This window comes from Prionailurus bengalensis, chromosome B3 (genome assembly GCF_016509475.1).
Source record: "Prionailurus bengalensis isolate Pbe53 chromosome B3, Fcat_Pben_1.1_paternal_pri, whole genome shotgun sequence".
In the NCBI taxonomy this organism is placed as follows: Eukaryota; Metazoa; Chordata; class Mammalia; order Carnivora; family Felidae; genus Prionailurus; species Prionailurus bengalensis.
In genome coordinates, this window is record NC_057355.1 from 72,777,475 (window position 1) to 72,795,539 (window position 18,065).

Consider the following 18,065-nt stretch of genomic DNA (forward strand, 5'->3'; position numbering starts at 1 on the left):
GGATGTGGAAGTGTGCCAGCTTTTGAGTGACTTTGGTCTCACTTTCTACTGTTGGAGTATCTGAGGTTGTTTGTCTGAAGGGAATACCAAGAAACTGCTAGAAAGTGGTATTTTAAAACTGTGTTTGCTCTTATTGTATTGATATTATATGGCTACATAAAAGAGAAAAATAATAATAAAGAAAACTTCACTGAAATGTAAGCATTAGGATAAACTGTGAAGGTTTCACCAGTGGGGGACAGACACTTTCAAACCTCACTCTTAGTCCTAGGACCTCCTATCATTCTCTTCAGGGCCAGCTTTACCTCTTGGTTCCGCAGAGTGTAGATGAGGGGGTTGAGGAAAGGAGTGATAGCTGTGGGAAATAAGGCAGCTGCCCCATCCAGGGGGCTGTTGGTTTCAGGCCTCAGGTAGATGAAGGCACAGGGCACATAGTACACGGTTACCACGGTTACGTGGGCCCCACAGGTTGAAAAGGCTCGGCGCCGCCCATCAGTTGTGCGGATTCTCAGGATGGCCTGAGTGATCTGTACATAGGAGAGGAGGATCAGGGAGAAACAAGTGGCAACCACCACCCCAATGTCCACAAAGGTCACCTGCTCGTTGACTGTTGTATCAGTACAGGCTAGCCTCAAAACTGCAGGGATGTCACAGAAGAAGTAATCTACCTGGTTTGGCCCACAGTAGGGCAGACGGAAGGTTAGGATAGCCTGGAGGGCCCCATGGATGGATCCTGCCACCCAAGCTCCAGTCACAAGCAAGGTACTCAACTTAGCATTCATGAGAATATGGTAGCGCAGGGGTTGGCATATTGCCAGGTACCTATCGTAGGCCATCAAGGTATAGAGGAAGCACTGGGTGCTACCCAAAAAGTGATAGAAATAGAGTTGAGCAACACAGCCGCCAAAGGGGATGGGTTTGATGCCTAGAGTGAAGTTCATCATGAGGCGGGGGACAATGATGGTAGAGATGCCCATGTCAATGACGGAGAGAACACCAAGAAAGATGTACATGGGACGGGCATGGAGCTGCGGGTCTACCCAGACAGTGACTAGAATGAGCAGGTTTCCCAGCTGAGTCAGGATGTAGATTAGCAAAAAGAACACAAACAGAAATGTCCTTAGTCTGAGTGGGTAGGGAATTCCTGTGAGAATGAACTCAGTCAACGATGTGCTGTTGACTCTTTCCATCCTCTGGAGATCTTACCTAGAGAATGGACAAGAGAAGAGTTAGCATGGAAGTGAGAAGGAAGTGAGGGAAAACTAGAGAAAGAGCTTGTAAAAAATGAAGGACAATGATGGAGAAGTTTCTTTATGTGGGGGAGATGACAGATAGGGAGAAGTATGCTTTATGGCAGGAGATGGCCTATTTAGTAAATACAGTTTTATTGGAACACAGCCATGCTCATTTACTTATGTGTTGTCTGTAGCTGCTTTGGTGCTATGATGGCAGAGTTAAGTAGTTGCATTTGTCCTGAAAAGCCTAAAATATTTATTCTCTGGGCTTTTACAGAAAAAGCTTGCTTCTAGGAGTTTGTACCTGGAACACTTTTGCCAAAGATTAAGGGTTTACTGGAAGCAACATGTGTGGGAAAAGACACTTGTTTTTTTAGATGCTCTGCCACTTGAACCTCCAGAATCCACTGACTCATTCTTATCGTGCCAGTACATAAACTTATACGCAGAGTGGGGAGTATGCAGAAAGGGAATGAGAAAATTCTTTGTACCCATTTGTAGTAGAGAGAACGGAACACAATTGTGATTAAATGGCTAGTTGTATGTGACATATCTTGATGCTGTGTGAGTCTACTCTCCAAGTTCTTTACAATGAAAGGAAGTCCATGAGGCTGTAAGCATGTAAATAAAGTTACAGTTGGTACTTGCTGCTATGTATTTTGTTTCTTTGTATATAATAGTGTGGCCTTGCGACACAGTAAAGAAAGAGAGGAGAAAAGGAAGCAAAGAGGGATGTCTGTAGTGAGACATCAGAGATGAGAGAAAAAGCAAGGATGACTGGAGAGGATGAGAGAAGAGCAGGGCAAATGGCTTTCAGTGTAGAAGAGTTATTTTAAGTTTTTGGTCCAACCTCTTGATTGGCATTTCCCACCTAAAGAAAAAGGTTGATTAATGAGCTTTTAAAACTCACCAGTTGTATAATTCGCTAATATCTAAGCTTATGGGTTGAGGTGGGATGTCCAAGAAATTGAAATGGATTGATTCATTGATTTTGCTCTGGAATGATTCACATCCACTCAGAAGGAAGAGAGTGAGATTAACAGAGAAGTCAGGAACTCTCTGATTAATAATTCCCTCCAGCTTCACTCTTGTGCTTTGGCTCAAATGAATGTGAAGAGCAGGGAAGTGACAACCTTTGAGAAAGACATTATGGACAGATGGTCCTGCTGCTGGCTGGAAACCCTAAATGTTAATATTGTAATGAATCTGGGTCATCAGCTTGCTTCTTGGCTCCCAGAAAAGTTTCACAGCTCTGTTGGGTTCTCATTTCCTTATTGAGGTTATGAGGATGGGGAACGAAACTCTGGACCCAATTCTGACACATAGTGACCAAGAGTGGGTGGTTATACTCAACCCTTACATTAAACACTTAACTTAAAAAAAAAAACACTTAATTTTAAAACTGCTATATCCATGTCCTGTCAAAGCTTAGCCCTCATTATTTTACCATCTCTTATAGAATTTTAAAAAGGCACCAGTAAATCATTCTACCCCTGTCATATTGCTTTTTTTTTTTTGCAAGTGAATGGAACAGCAGTTGTGATTTTTCAAAAAAAATATTTAAAAACAGTGATGGCTGAACTTCAAAAGTTGACTACAGAGCTCTTCTGGAAGTCAGGGTTACAAAACCAGGCCCATTCCTTCCATTTCCCAGTTTCAGGAACTGCAGAGGGTTACAAGTTTCCTTGAGAAATTCATAACAGCCCCCCAGCAGCCCTGGCCTGAATGAGTTCAGGTAGTTTCTCTAGTGCTTGTTGTAGGATGCTATAGTTCCCCGGGGTCACAGAAATCTGATGTTAAACTCTGCAGATTTAGAAGCCTCATTTGGTCAGGTCTCCTTAGAGGAATCAACACTGGGAAACCAATTCATGCTATTCAATACCTGAGAGAATGACTTGTAAACCAAACAGCCAATTTGTTAATTTACTGTGGGAGATCTCATTCCCATGACTGAAATAGTGTGTTTACTACCCAGGGCAACCACTGACTAATATTAAGATCTCGGGAAATCAAATTAGGAATCGGATGCATATTTCTAAGTTTTGAATCAGAGCAAAGAGACTATGATGGGGCACACTTAATTGAGGCTGTGATAGGTATAACTCAATGAGTTATACCTGGTGAATTACACAGTATGTTTATCTAGAAGTATTCTTTAATCTTGCCTTCAGATACAATATTTTTTTTCAGGAAGTAGTGGGGGTACATTGATAAAGTTTTACTTTATTAATTTTCTTCCTAAATTTAATTTCCCTAGTCATTTTTTCTCTTTTGTTTTCCATACTGTTTTCCTGTTTGCATTAGGGAATGTTCTCTGTTCTTTGAGTTACTCTCTAGGAACTGTTATTTCTTTGGGGAAATTTGCTGTAAATAGGGAATTCCAGGACACACAAGGTATGCTGATTCTTGTTTTCAATCAGAGAGAATAATATTTCATTATCTTGCCCTTAGATTTTAGGTCCATTTTTTTTCTTTCCCTAATTTTTTTTAAAGCAAGATCTATGCCCAATGTGGGGCTTGAACTCATGATGCCAAGATGAAGAGTTGCGTGCTCTACTGACTGAGCCAGCCAGGTGCCTAGACCCATCTTAATGGGAGCGATGAGGGGATGGGATGTAGTCTTATTTGTAATACTGTCCTTATTAGGTGTGCTCTCATTCCAGTTGCAATGAAAATTTCCCCCATTTCTTTAACAAGTTTTCCCTCATTTAGCTATAAAGATAATAAATGGGACAACTTCCTTTTTGCCTCAGATCTGTTACGACCGTCTTCCTTGTGGTACTGCCATTATCATAGGTCTCCAAGAATGAAGCTTGGTGTTTACTGGATGAACACACTTCTGCTTGCTCTGATTCATTAATATCCCAGATGTGGCTCTGAGACACATTTAATCATTTCAATAATAAAACTGCAGGGAAGGAGAGAGGAACATGGCACAAGGAGAAAGGAACATGACACGGATGAAACCTCCATGGACTAGGGTGATATGAACTCACAGAACAATGGTATTTTACATCTGTGTAGTGCTGTCATGATCCTCAGAGGAGATAAATGACAGAGGAGTCCTATAGCTGTATGGTGCAAGAGTAAGGACCCCAACTAGATTTTATGGTTTTAAGTTCAGTATTCCTTTAAAAAATTTAATGTTTATTTTTGAGAGAGAGAGAGAGAGACAGAGAGAGAGAGAGAGAGAGAGAGAGAGAGAGAGAGAGAGAGCAAGCAAGCATGAGCAGGGAGGGGCAGAGAGAGAAGGAGACACAGAATCTGAAGCAGGTTCCAGGCTCTGAGCTATCAGCACAGAGCCCGACGTGGGGCTCAAACTCATAAACTGCGAGATCATGACCTGAGCTGAAGTTGAATGCTCAACTGACTGAGCCACCCAGGCGCCCCTCCAGTTCGGTATTCTTTCTACATTTTACTTAACATTTTTTTCCTACAAATAATATGACTTACTAAATTATTTTGGCTGATTTCAGGATTTTAAATCATTAGAAGTTTTCAAAATTCACTGGCAATGTTAATCCTGGTGTCCTGAGGCCATAGCTTTGTCTGTGATCTGAGTAACAATTTTAAGAGTTTGATGGTTTATTCTGTCAGACTCTAAATGGGAGCTGCTGCTCCATTTCTAAACCTAGATGTAGAATTAAGTGCAAGTTTTAAAGTTAAACAAGAGTTAATATTTCTTACTATGAATCTGTGAAGTGGACCATCTCCTTTCTGTCTGGGATTCTAGTGCACTGAGTATGTCTTTGGGAAGTAGATCATTGCCTGGGGGCTTAGCAGTATTTTCATTTTACAGAGATTTCGACTGTGAAGGTATTGATGCAGGATGCTTTTCTTTTATGTTTATTTATTTATTTTTGAGAGAGAGAGAGAAAGAGAGAGAGGAAGCAGGGGAGGGGCAGACAGAGAGGGAGACAGAGAATCTGTCAGTACATAGCCTGATGCAGACCTCAAACTCATGAACTGTGAGATCATGACCTGAGTCTGAGTGGGATGCTTAACTGACTGAGCTACCCGGGAGCCCCGATGCAGTATGTTTTTGAATTGTGATATGATATCAAATATGAAAAGTTATTTAGTACATGCATGTTGTAAGAAAGATATGGGAATCATTAGTGGATCACAAAATGATTATACATCTATAAATTTGATCATTAAAAATTTGCTAGTGACTGATTTGCCCAGGAGATCAGGTATCTTTTCTAAGGAGATAAAGGGCACAGTCTTGACCCCATTTCAGCAGATGACTTTTGCTTAATTCTGGTCCCAAATACATACCTAACTCTAGTCACCTATCTCTCAAATGGCCATGAAATAAATACGTATTTAAAAAAGTTTTTAAATACAACTAAATCAGATTAGACTTTCTTTTAATTTGTAAAAAGCATCTCAAATATTTAGAAAATTTAGATGATCTGCTGCCATTTTCTGAATTTTACAGTAAGACATATAAATTGTAAAATTATTTAGAGGAATAACATTGGAATGAACACATATAATGACTTGAGAAAATTTTGAATTACTAAGTCTGAGAAAGGAGATAAAGCATTTCTATTAATGCTTAGCACCTGGCTCAGTCGGTTAAGCATCCAACTTTTGATTTCAGCTAAGGTCATGATCTCATGGTTCATGAGATCAAGCCCCATGTCTGGCTCTGCATTGAGAATGTGGAGCCTGCCTAGGATTCTCTCTCTCCTTCTCTCTTCCCCTCCCCTGCTCATCTCTCTCTCTCTCTCTCTCTCTCTCTCTCTCTCTCTCTCTCTCTCAAAATAAATATTAAAAAACCCAAAACCCAAAAACATTTCCATTAACATAAAACCCTTATTAGAGTAATGAGTTTGAAGCATGTAACATACTCACTAACATAGAAATCAGATTACAATTTTATTCATATCCATCCTTCACATTTTGGGCAAAGAAACTGCCTTAAGGGTGGGGGGGGGGAGGGATCTGATAAGGAACAAACAGCAAGGTGCAGAGATGGAACCACCACAGAACTCTAAGATACTCTTACCTTCTCTGGTTGGTATGCAATCCAGGCAGTGAATGAACCTCTTAAGAAAGGTAGCTTTGGATGAATTGTAGCCAATACAAGTCTTGTGGAAATAGTCTTATCTTGATATAAAGTAGCTAAATGGTAGCTGCATAGTCTTTCTGTGAGAGCATAAACAAACATATATTGAATGATTAGACAAGGGAAGACATGGAGAGATGAAGTGACTGAGTGTGGAGAAATCCTTTGCACGGTGTTTGGACTGAACATTTATATATATCTGAAACTTACTCTGTGTTCATCTATATTTGCGAATATCTTCCTCTCTTTTAAGAACTTCTTTGCACCAGTGATCTTGTAAGTGATATTTAGTTCTGGAAAATGGGATAGAACAATGGCAGGTGCTACTTGGGGGCAGGTGCTTCACCTGGTGGTGCCAGTATCCACAGAAACTCCTTTTTCAATCTGAGATAAGGTATATAAATCTGTTCCTAGAGAGACTTCAGTGACTTTGGATCCCACAGGGTCAGCAGATTTTGTTGTGAAGGGCTCATGACAGAAGACCTGAATAGTCAGTTCTGGTTGGAACAAAGTGAAGGACCAAATTACTGAAACCTGATTTATTTGCTTGTTTATTTGTAGACGTCCTCTTCCAGTTGCCTTATTAACTGGGGGAAGAGTTTTGGCCCCCACTGAAGGTAATTGCTAAGGTTGGTCTCTCTTGTGTTCTGTTACTTCTTTTATTTTCTCTAGAGTCAATTACAGTGTGTGAGACTTGCAGCTTGGGGACTATTGTAATGGGATCCCTGTGATAAGCCAAGACCAGTATCTTGGTTTGTTTCCTGGGATACCCCCCTTAGTTTCCAGCTTTTCCCAATTTTGTAACATCAGCAGGGACAAAATCTGTGGGGCTTAATAAGGCTTGTTGTTGATTTTATGTCTGTGATTTCTTTACTCTTCCAAAAAAAAAAAAAAAAAAAGAAATTTGGAGAGGAAAAAAAAAAAAGCTAGTGTGGTTGTTACTGGTCAATGATATCTTCTTATTGGCACATTCACACTTTATGAAAGTCATATGTTAGAATTACTAAGGCGCTAACATAGATCTGATAGTGTAGGAGAAACAGACTCTCAGGGTAGAGGAACATGGAAAGTCATCCAATCTGTCATCTAGCTGTCATATATAATACCATAAGTGATGTTCACTGAGCAATGATTTTTATTAATATTTCTTGGTTCTGTGTTTTTGAATACTTTGAGATTGGTCTTACTTATTTTCTGCTAGTCTGATCTTTGGAATTCTCTGAAGCCCCCTTTCCATTTTTTTTCCCCCTCAAATGTCTAGAGATGGTCTAGGTCTTCAGAGAATACCTCAAATGTGATCTGTTTCACCTGCCTGCAGGCTTTTGTGGTGATCTCTATAGCTCCTAAGTTGCCTTGGAATTGAAATGTCTAGAGTAGAGGTTGGTGAACTTTTTCCGGAAAAGCCAGATCATATTTTTGGCCTTGAGGACCATACAGTCTCTGTTGTAACTATTCAAGTCTGCCATTGTACATAGAAGTGGCCGTAAACGATACACATAAAATGGGCATGGCTGTATTACATAAAACTTCATTTGTGGACACTGACATTTTAATTTCACATAAATTTCAATGACAGAAGTCCTTCCTTATCAGTAATTACTTTAAACTCAAATGGTTAAACTTCCCAATCAAAGACAGACTGGCAGAACAGATAAAAAACACATGATCCAATTATATGTGCCTGTAAGAGACTCACTTGAGATCCAAAGACACAAACAGGCTGAAAGTGAAAGGACAGAAAAAGATATTCCATGCAAATAGTAGCCAAAAGAGAACAGGAGTAACTATACTAACACCAGACCAAACAGATTAAATACAAAAAAGTTACAAGAGACAAAGAAGGACATTACATGGTAAAAGATTCAATACAACAAGAAGATATAACAGTGATTAGTGTTTACACAGCTAATTACAGATCGAAATATATGAAGCAAAACCTGATGGATTGAAAGGAGAGATAGATAGATCTACAATAATAGTTGGAGACTTCAATATACCACCCACAATGGATAGAACAACAAAAGATAAGGAAATAAAGGACTTAAACAACAATAAGCCAACTAGACCTAACAGAGATATACAGAATAGTCTACCCAAAAACAGAATACACATTCTTAAGTGCACATGGGACATTTTTCAGGATAGACCACATATTAGGCCACAGATTAAGTCTCAATGTATTTAAAAAAATAGACATGCTACAAAATATGTTCTCTGACTATAATGAGATTGTTAGAAGTTAATAAAAGGAAAACTGGAAAATCCACAATATTGTTGAAATTAAACACGCTTTTAAAAAAATGTTTATTTTTGAGAGAGAGAGCGAACATGAGCAGGGGAGGCACAGAGTGAGAGGGGGGACAGAGGATCTGAAGTGGGATCTGCACTGACAGCAGGCAGCCTGATGCAGAGCTCAAAATCACAAACTGTGAGATCATGACTTGAGCCAAAGTCAGACACCCAACTGGCTGAGCCCCAACACAATTTTTTTTTAAAGTAAGCCTTACACCCCATATGTGGCTTGAATTAATGACCCTGACCAGGAGTCACATGCTCTACTGACTGAGCCAGCCAGGCATTCCCAAATAATATACTTTTAAACAACCAATGGACAAAAGAAGAAATTGCAAAGGAACTTAGAAAATATTTAAAGATGAAAACAATATGACAGGGGCGCCTGGGTGGCTCAGTCGGTTAAGCGTCCGACTTCAGCTCAGGTCACGATCTCGCAGTCCGTGAGTTCGAGCCCCGCGTCGGGCTCTGGGCTGATGCCTCAGAGCCTGGAGTCTGCTTCCCATTCTGTGTCTCACTCTCTCTCTGCCCCTCCCCCATTCATGCTCTGTCTCTCTCTGTCTCAAAAATAAATAAACGTTAAAAAAAATTAAAACAAACAAACAAAACAAAACAAACAATATGACATACCAAAGCTTTTTGGACACAGTGAAAGTAGTGCTAAGGGGAAACTTAGAGCTATAAGTGCTTACTTTAAAAAACAAAAAGAATCCCTGGGCACTGATAGCTAGCTCAGTTGGTAGAGCATGGAACTCTTTTTTTTTTTTAATGTTTATTTATTTATTTTGAGAGAGAGAGAGAGAGAGGGAATGAATCTTAGGCTAGCACAGAGCTTGATGCAGGGCTCAATCTCATGAACCATGAGATCATGACCTGAGCTGAAATCAAGAGTTGGGGGCTTAACTGATTGAGTCACCAGGCATCAGAAGCATGCAACTCTTGATCCCAGGGTTGCAAGCTGGAGCCCCACATTGGGTATAGAGTTTACTTAAACAAATAAGCAGAACCAAAACAAAACCAGAAAGATCTCAATCAACAACATACTTTTAAAACTAAAGGATCTAGAAAAAGAAGAACATACTAAACCCAGAGCTAGCAGAAGGAAAGGAATAATAAAAGATTAGAACACAGATGAATGAAAAGAAGAATAGAAAAACAATAGAGAATGTCAATGAAACCAAAGAAAAGATAAAAGAAATAGACAAACTTTATCTAGATGGACTAAAACAAAGAGAAAAGACTCAAATTATAAAGTCAGTAAAGAAAGTGGGGACATTACTATTACTTCTACAGAAATAAAACAGATTATAAGGGAGTACTATGAATAATTGTATACCAAAAAATTGGATAACCTAGATGAAATGAACAAATTCCTAGAAATACAAAACTTGCTAAGACTAACTTGTGAAGAAATAGAGAATCTGAAAAGACCCATAACTAATAAAAAAATTAAATAAGTAATGAAAAAAATCTCCCAACAAAGAAAAGCTCTGGACCAGATGGCTTCACTGATAAATTCTACCAAACATTTTAAAGAAGAACTAATAGGGGCGCCTGGGTGGCGCAGTCGGTTAAGCATCCGACTTCAGCCAGGTCACGATCTCGCGGTCCGTGAGTTCGAGCCCCGTGTCGGGCTCTGGGCTGATGGCTCAGAGCCTGGAGCCTGTTTCCGATTCTGTGTCTCCCTCTCTCTCTGCCCCTCGCCTGTTCATGCTCTGTATCTCTCTGTCCCAAAAATAAACGTTGAAAAAAAAATTAAAAAAAAAAAATAAGGAAGAACTAATACCAATCCTTCTCAAACTTTTCCAAAAAATTGAAGAGGAGGAAACACTAACTCACTGTATGAGGCCAGCACTACCCTAATATCAAAGCCAGAAAAAGACTACAAGATAATTACAAACCAATGTCCTTTATATATACATTGATGCAAAATCCTCAATGAAATAATAGCAGCAGAAATCAGCAGCATTTTAAAAGATTATACACCATGATGCCAGGTGTGTGTTGTGATTTTCCATAACCCCTGAAATCTTGCTGCTACACGATCGTGTGAAATTTTTCTGGGGCGGGCTAGCACCCAGCTGCAGTCTCTGGGCGTTGGCAGCAACATGGTCCTGCAAACGTTCCTGGGGGTGGGCCGGTCCCTGGCCATTGCTCAGTGAGACCCTCCCCCAGAAGGTCTGAGAGGGTCAAAGCTGCAGTTCCTCAGAAATGAGGGGTTGGGAAACACAGCTGGATCTGAGAAAAAACTCAGGAGGGAGGTGCTGCCTGGCAACCTGACGGCTTGGTTATGGACAGTGTAAAAGTGGGCAGTGGATGGAAGCTGGAGACAAAGGACAGGTGCGTGATTGCTGGTCAGGGAGAACAGAGTTCTGATACTAGAGACTGGGTAGTTGGGTGATGCCATTTTCACCTCTCCTGCGCATGCGCATACACACCTACAGGTGCCACAACCCACCCCAGTAAGCTAAGCAGCGCCATCTAGTGGAGAACGGAGCTGTTACACTAAGCCCCGCCCATCTGGGCCAACCTCACGCTTCAGGAACACCACAAGTCTTTCCACCTGCTTAGTTTACAGACTATAAAGTGCTTCATAGTTTGACTTCTAGGGGAAAACGATGTAATTTCAATCATATTTCAGTCTGTTCAGTAGTCCATCTATTCAATTTTCTTTTTTTTCATTTCTTTTTTTTGTTGAATAAAGAAAAAAATTTTTGCTTTCAATTTTTATTAAAAATATTTTTCTTTAATTTTTTTCTACTATATTTTTTACTTTTTTGTAAAATTTTCGAATTCCATTTTGCTTCCATCATTTAATTTTATTCTATTTCATTGTATTCATTTTTTCAAATTTTCAAAACGTTTTCCTTTTTTTTCCTTTTTCTCCCCCACCCCCTTTTTTCTCTAATCTATCAAGCTTCTTTCAACAACCAGACTAAAACTACCTAGGACCTACCATCATGCATTTGACTTTGTGTGTGTGTTGTTTTTAATTTTTTAATTTTAATTTTTTACTTTATTAATTCCTTTTCTTCTGTCAAAATGATGAAATGAAGGGATTCACCCCAAAAGAAAGAGCAGGTAGAAATGACAGCCAGGGACTTAATCAACACAGATACAAGCAAGATGTCTGAACCAGATTTTAGAATCATGATAATAAGAATACTAGCTGGGGTCAAAAATAGATCAGAATCCCTTTCTGTGGAGATAAAAGTAGTAAAAGCTAGTCAGGATGAGATAACAAATGCTGTAACTGAGCTGCAATCTTGAATGGATGCCACAGCAGCAAGGATGGATGAGGCAGAGAAGAAAATCAATGATATAGGGGACAAACTTATGGAGAATAATGAAGCAGAAAAAGAGACTAAAGCAAAAGAACATGATTTAAGAATCAGAGAAATCAGTGACTCATTAAAAAGGAACAACAGGTGTCCCAGAAGATGAAGAGAGAGAAAAAGGAGTAGAAGGGTAATGTGAGCAAATCATAGCAGAAAACTTTCCTAACCTGGGGAAACACGGACATCAAAATCCAGGAAGCACAGAGGACTCCCATTAGATTCAACAGAAACCGACCATCAACAAGGCATATCATAGTCAAGTTCAAAAATACTCAGGCAAGAAAAGAATAATGAAAGCAGCAAGCAAAAAAAAGTCCTTAGCCAGCAAGGGAAGACAGATCAGGTTTGCAGCATACCTATCCACAGAAAGTTGGCAGGCCAGACAAGAGTGGCAGGTATAGTCAATGTGCTGAATCAGAAAAATATGCAGCCACGGATTCTTTATCCAGCAAGGCTGTCATTCAAAATAGAAGGAGAGATAAAACGTTTCCCAGAAAAACAAAAATTAAAGGAGTTTGTGACCACTAAACCAGCCCTGTGAGAAATTTTAAGGGGGACTCTCTCAGGGGAGAAAAGATGAAAATACACATACATACATACATACACACATACCAAAAGCAACAAAGATTAGAAAGGACCAGAGAACACCACCAGAAACTCCAACTCTACAAGCAACATAATGGAAATAAATTCATATCTTTCAATACTCACTCTAAATGTCAATGGACTAAATGCTCCAATCAAAAGACATAGGCTAACAGAATGGATAAGAAAACAAGACCCATCTATATGCTGTTTGCAACAGACCAACTTTAGACCTAAAGACACCTTCAGATTGAAAGTAAGGGGGTGGAGAAGCATCTATCATGCTAATGGTCGACAAAAGAAAGCTAGAGTAGCCATACATATATCAGTGAATCTAGACTTTAAAATAAAGGTTGTAACAAGAGATGAAGAAGGACATTATATCATAATCAAGGGGCCTATCCACCAAGAAGACCTAACAATTATAAACATTTATGCTCCAAATGTGAAACACCCAAATATATAAATCAATTAATCACCAACATAAAGAAACTCATTGATAATACCATAATAGTAGGGAACTTCAACATCCCACTTACAGCAATGGGCAGATCATCTAAACAGAAAATCAACAAGGAAACAATGACTTTGAATGTCACACTGGACCAGATGGACTTAACAGATATATTCAGAACATTTCATCCTAAAGCAGTGGAATATACATTCTTCTCCACTGCACATGGAATGTTCTCCCGAAGAGACCACACTCTAGGACAAAAATCATCCCTCAAAAAGTACAAAAAGATCGAGATCATACTGTGCATATTTTCAGACCACAACACTATGAAACTCAAAATCAACCACAAGAAAAAATTTGGAAAGGTAACAAATACTTGGAGACTAAGGAACATCCTACTAAAGAAGGAATGGGCTAACCAAGAAGTTAAAGAGGAAATTAAAAAGTACATGGAAGCCAATGAAAATGATAACACCACAGCCCAAAACCTCTGAGACACACCAAAGCAGTCATAAGGTCAATCCAGACCTTCCTAAAGAAGGAAGAAAGGTCTCAGACACACAACATAACCCTACACCTTAAAGAGCTGGAAAAAGAACAGTAAATAAAACCCAAAACTACCAGAAGACAGGAAATAAAGATTCGAGCAGAAATCAATGCTATCTAAACCAAATAAGCAGAACAGATCAATTAACCAGAAACTGGTTCTTTGAAAGAATGAACAAAATTGATAAACCACTAGCCAGTTTGGTCAAGAAGAAAAAGGAAAGGACCCAAAGTAATAAAATCAAGAATGAAAGAGGAGAGATCATGACCAACACAACATAAATAAAAACAATAGCAAGAGTATATTATGAGCAATTATATGCCAATAAAATGGGCAACCTGAAAGAAATGGACAAATTCCTAGAAACATATAAACTGCCAAAACAGAAACAGGAAGAAATAGAAAATTTGAACAGATCCATAACCAGAAAAGAAATCCACTTAGTAATCAAAAATCTGCCAAAAAAACAAGAGTCCAGGGCCAGATAGCTTTCCAGGGGAATTCTACCAAACATTTAAGGAAGAGTTAACACCTATTCTGTTGAAGCTCTTCCAAAAAATAGAAATGGAAGGAAAACTTCCAAATTCTTTCTATGAAGCCAGCATTACCTTGATTCCAAAACCAGACAAAGACCCCACTAAAAAGGAGAACTATAGACCAATTTCCCTGAAGAACATGGATGCAAAAATCCTCAACAAGATATTAGCCAACTGGCTCCAAGAACACATTAAAAAAGTAATTCACCATCACCAAGTGGGATTTATACCTGGGATGCAGGGCCAGTTCCATATCCACAAAACAATCATTGTGATTCATCATATCAATAAAAGAAAGGACAAGAACCACATGATCCTCTCAATAGATACAGAGAAAGCATTTGACAAAATACAGCATCCTTTCTTGATAAAAACCCTCAAGAAAGTAGGGGTAGAAGGATCATAGCTTGAGATCATAGAAGCCATATATGAAAGACCCAATGCTAATATCATCCTCAATGGGGAAAAACTGAGAGCTTTCCCCCCAAGGTCAGGAACAAGACAGGAATGTCCACTCTTGCCACTGTTATTCAACATAGTATTGGAAGTCTTAGCCTCAGCAATCAGACAACACAAAGAAATAAAAGGCACCTAAATCGGCCAGGAGGAGGTCAAACTTTCACTCTTCGCAGATGACATGATACCCTATATGGGAAACCCTAAAGATTCCACCAAAAAACTACTAGAACTGATCCATGGATTCAGCAAAGTTGCAGGATATAAAATCAATGCACAGAAATCTGTTGCATTCCTATACACCAACAATCAAGCAACAGAAAGAGAAATCAAGGAATCTATCCCATTTACAATTGCACCAAAACCCATAAACTACCTAGGAATAAATGTAACCAAAGGGGAAAAATCTATACACTCAAAACTACAGAAAGCTTATGAAAGAAATTGAAGACACAAAAAAATGGAAAAATACTCCATGCTTCTGGATAGGAAGAACACATATTGTTAAAATGTCAATACTACCCAAAGCAATCTATATATTCAATGCAATCCCTATCAAAATAATACCAGAATTCTTCAGAGCTAGAGCAAACAATCCTAAAACTTCTATGGAAACAGAAAAGACCCTGAGTAGCCAAAGCAATCTTGAAAAGGAAAACTAAAGCAGGAGGCATCACAATCCCGGACTTCAAGCTGTCTTACAAAGCTATAATCATTAAGACAGTATGGTACTGGCACAAAAACAGACACTCAGATCAATGGAACAGAATAGAGAACCCAGAAATGGACCCACATGTAAATTTAATGTAAATTAAAAAAAAACCCGATTATACACCATGACCAAATAGAATTTATTCCTGGAATGCAAGAATGATTCAACATATGAAAATTGATCAATCCATTGTGCCACATCAAGAAAATGAAAGAAAAAAAAAGGACACGATCATCTCAATAGATGCAGAAAAAGCATTTGACAAAATTCAACACTTTTTTTTTGATGAAAAACACTTAGCAAACTGGGAATAGAAAAAAACCAATAAAAGCCATATATCAAAAATCCACAGCAAACATACTCAATGGTAAAAAGCTGAAAACATTTCCTCTAAGGTCAGAAACAAGGCAAGGGTTCCTGTTTTCACTACTAAAAAAAAATTTTTTTTAATGTTTATTTACTTTTGAGAGAGAGACACACACACACACAGAATCCAAAGCAGGGTCCAGGTTCTGAGCTGTCAGCACAGAACCTGATGCAGAGCTAGAACTCCCAAATTGTGAGACCAAATTCAGGCGCTGAACCTGACCTGAGCTGAAGTCAGGCACTTAACTGACTGAGCCTCCTAGGTGCCTCTGTTTTCACTACTTTTATTCAACAAAGTACTTGAAGTTCTAGCCAGGATAATTAGTCTAGAAAAAGAAATAAATGGCATCAAAACTGGAAAGGAAGAAGTAAAATTATCTGTTTGCAGATATGATTTTATATATAGAAAACCCTGAAGATTCCACATAAACAAATGGTTAGAAATACTCAAAATGAATTCAGCAAATTAGCAGAATATACTCAGCACATAAAAGTCAGTTACATTTCTATACACGAACAATGAACAATATGAAAAGGAAATGACAAAAACAATTTCATTTATAACAGCATCAAAAAGAATAAATGTTTAGGAATTAGAACTTAACCAAGGAGGTGAGAGGTTTTTTACAATGAAAACTACAAAACATTGTCTAAAGAAATTGGTGAATTTTACAGAAACTTAATCAATTTAATTTCACAAATAAATGGAAACACATCTGACGTTCATGGATTGGAAGATATAATATTGTTAAAATGTCAGTACTCAAAAAAAAGTCAGTCCTATTCAAACTGATCTACTGACTCAGTGCAGTCCCTATCAAAATCCCCCAATGACTTTTTTTTTGTTTTTGTTTTTGTTTTTGGCACAAATAGAAAAACTGGGGCTCAGCCAGTTAAGTGCCTAACTCTTGATTTTGGTTCAGGTCACGGATCGTGAGTTGGAGCCCCATGTTGGTCTCTGTGCTGACAGGGTGGAGCCTGCTTCAGAGTTTCTGTCTCCTTCTCTTTTTGCCTCTCCCCCGTGCTCTCTCTCTCTTTCCCTCTCTCTCAAAAATAAATAAACGTTAAAAAAAAAACACCTGAAAAACGAAGTAAGTCACTTAATACCGTTACAGTTTTATTCAGGGTAACTTACTGACAGGGAGGGATCTGTAAGTTCAACAATGGTACGTGGCCATTCTCCATCCTCATTCTGCTGTGATTCCCTGCCCAGTCTAGACCTTAATTCCCAGCTTTTACGGAGAAGGGCATGGTGGTGAGATCACAGCGTAGTTATCTAAAGTAGCATCATCTGTGTGCAAGAGGATCTCTACTAGTTACCTGAAGTGGAGTCTTCTGTCTTCCACTTTAGGAAAGATCAGAACAAACCTTCCTGAGTTTTGGTCAGGGCATACATTAACTTCTATGGGGCCTGGAACATGTAGCCCCAAGAGGTCATTGAGCATGAAAAAGATGGAATTACTATTATCAGCACTCCTACAAAAAGGAATAAAACTGGAAGACTCACACTTTCTGATTTTAAAACTTACTACAAAGCTACAGTATTCAAAAGTGTGGTACTGGCGTTAAGACAGACACGTGGACCAATGAAACAGAATGAGGATTCCAGGCACACCTGGGTGGTTCAGTGGGTTAAGCCTCTGACTTGGGCTCAGGTCATGATCTCATGGTTTGCAAATTCAAGCCCTGTGTCAGGTTCCCTGCTGACAGCTCAGAGCCTAGAGCCTGCTTCAGATTCTGTGTGTGTCTCTCTTCCCCTCCCTGCTTGCTGTCTGTCTCTCTCTCTCTTTCTCTCTCTCTCAAAAATAAATAAAACACTAACTTTTTTTTTAAAGATTCCAGAAATAAATCCTTGCAGATATAGTCACGTCATTTTTGACAAGGGTGTCAAGACCATTCCCTGGGGAAAATGACAGTCTTTTCAGCAAGTGTTGCTGGAACAACTGGATATTCACATACAAAAAAATGAAGTTGGACCCTTACCTAACACCATATACATAAATTAACTCAAAATGGATCAAAGACTTAAACATAAGACCTAAGCCAATAAAACTCTCAGGAGGAAACTTAGGACAAAGTCTTCACAACATTGGATTTGGCAATGATTTCTTGGATATGACACCAAAGTCACAGGTAACAAAAAAAAATAGACAAATTTGACTTAATGAAAATTAAAAATGTGCATTAAAAATGCTATTAACAGAATAAAAAGGCAATCCATAGAATGAGAGAATATATCTGCAAATTATATATCCGATAAACAGTTAATATCCAGAACTCCTAAAACTCAACAACAACAAAAATGGACAACCTTATTTAAAAATGGGCAAAGGACTTGAATGGACATTTCTCTAAAGAAGACATACAAATGGCTAGCAAGCACATGAAAGAATGCTCCACATCACTCATTTTTCAGGAAATGCAAACCTAAACTACAATGAGGTACCACCTCACACCCATTAGG

General features: G+C 38.8%; 1 protein-coding gene across 1 annotated transcript; it reads right to left on the bottom strand.

Moving 5' to 3' along the window:
- Window positions 1-248: 248 nt before the first annotated feature.
- Window positions 249-1,190, bottom strand: LOC122467721 (olfactory receptor 10G3). Its single transcript, XM_043554306.1, has one exon. The coding sequence runs from the start codon at window positions 1,188-1,190 to the stop codon at window positions 249-251; it is 942 nt and encodes a 313-aa protein (XP_043410241.1).
- Between the last annotated feature and the right edge of the window lie 16,875 nt (window positions 1,191-18,065).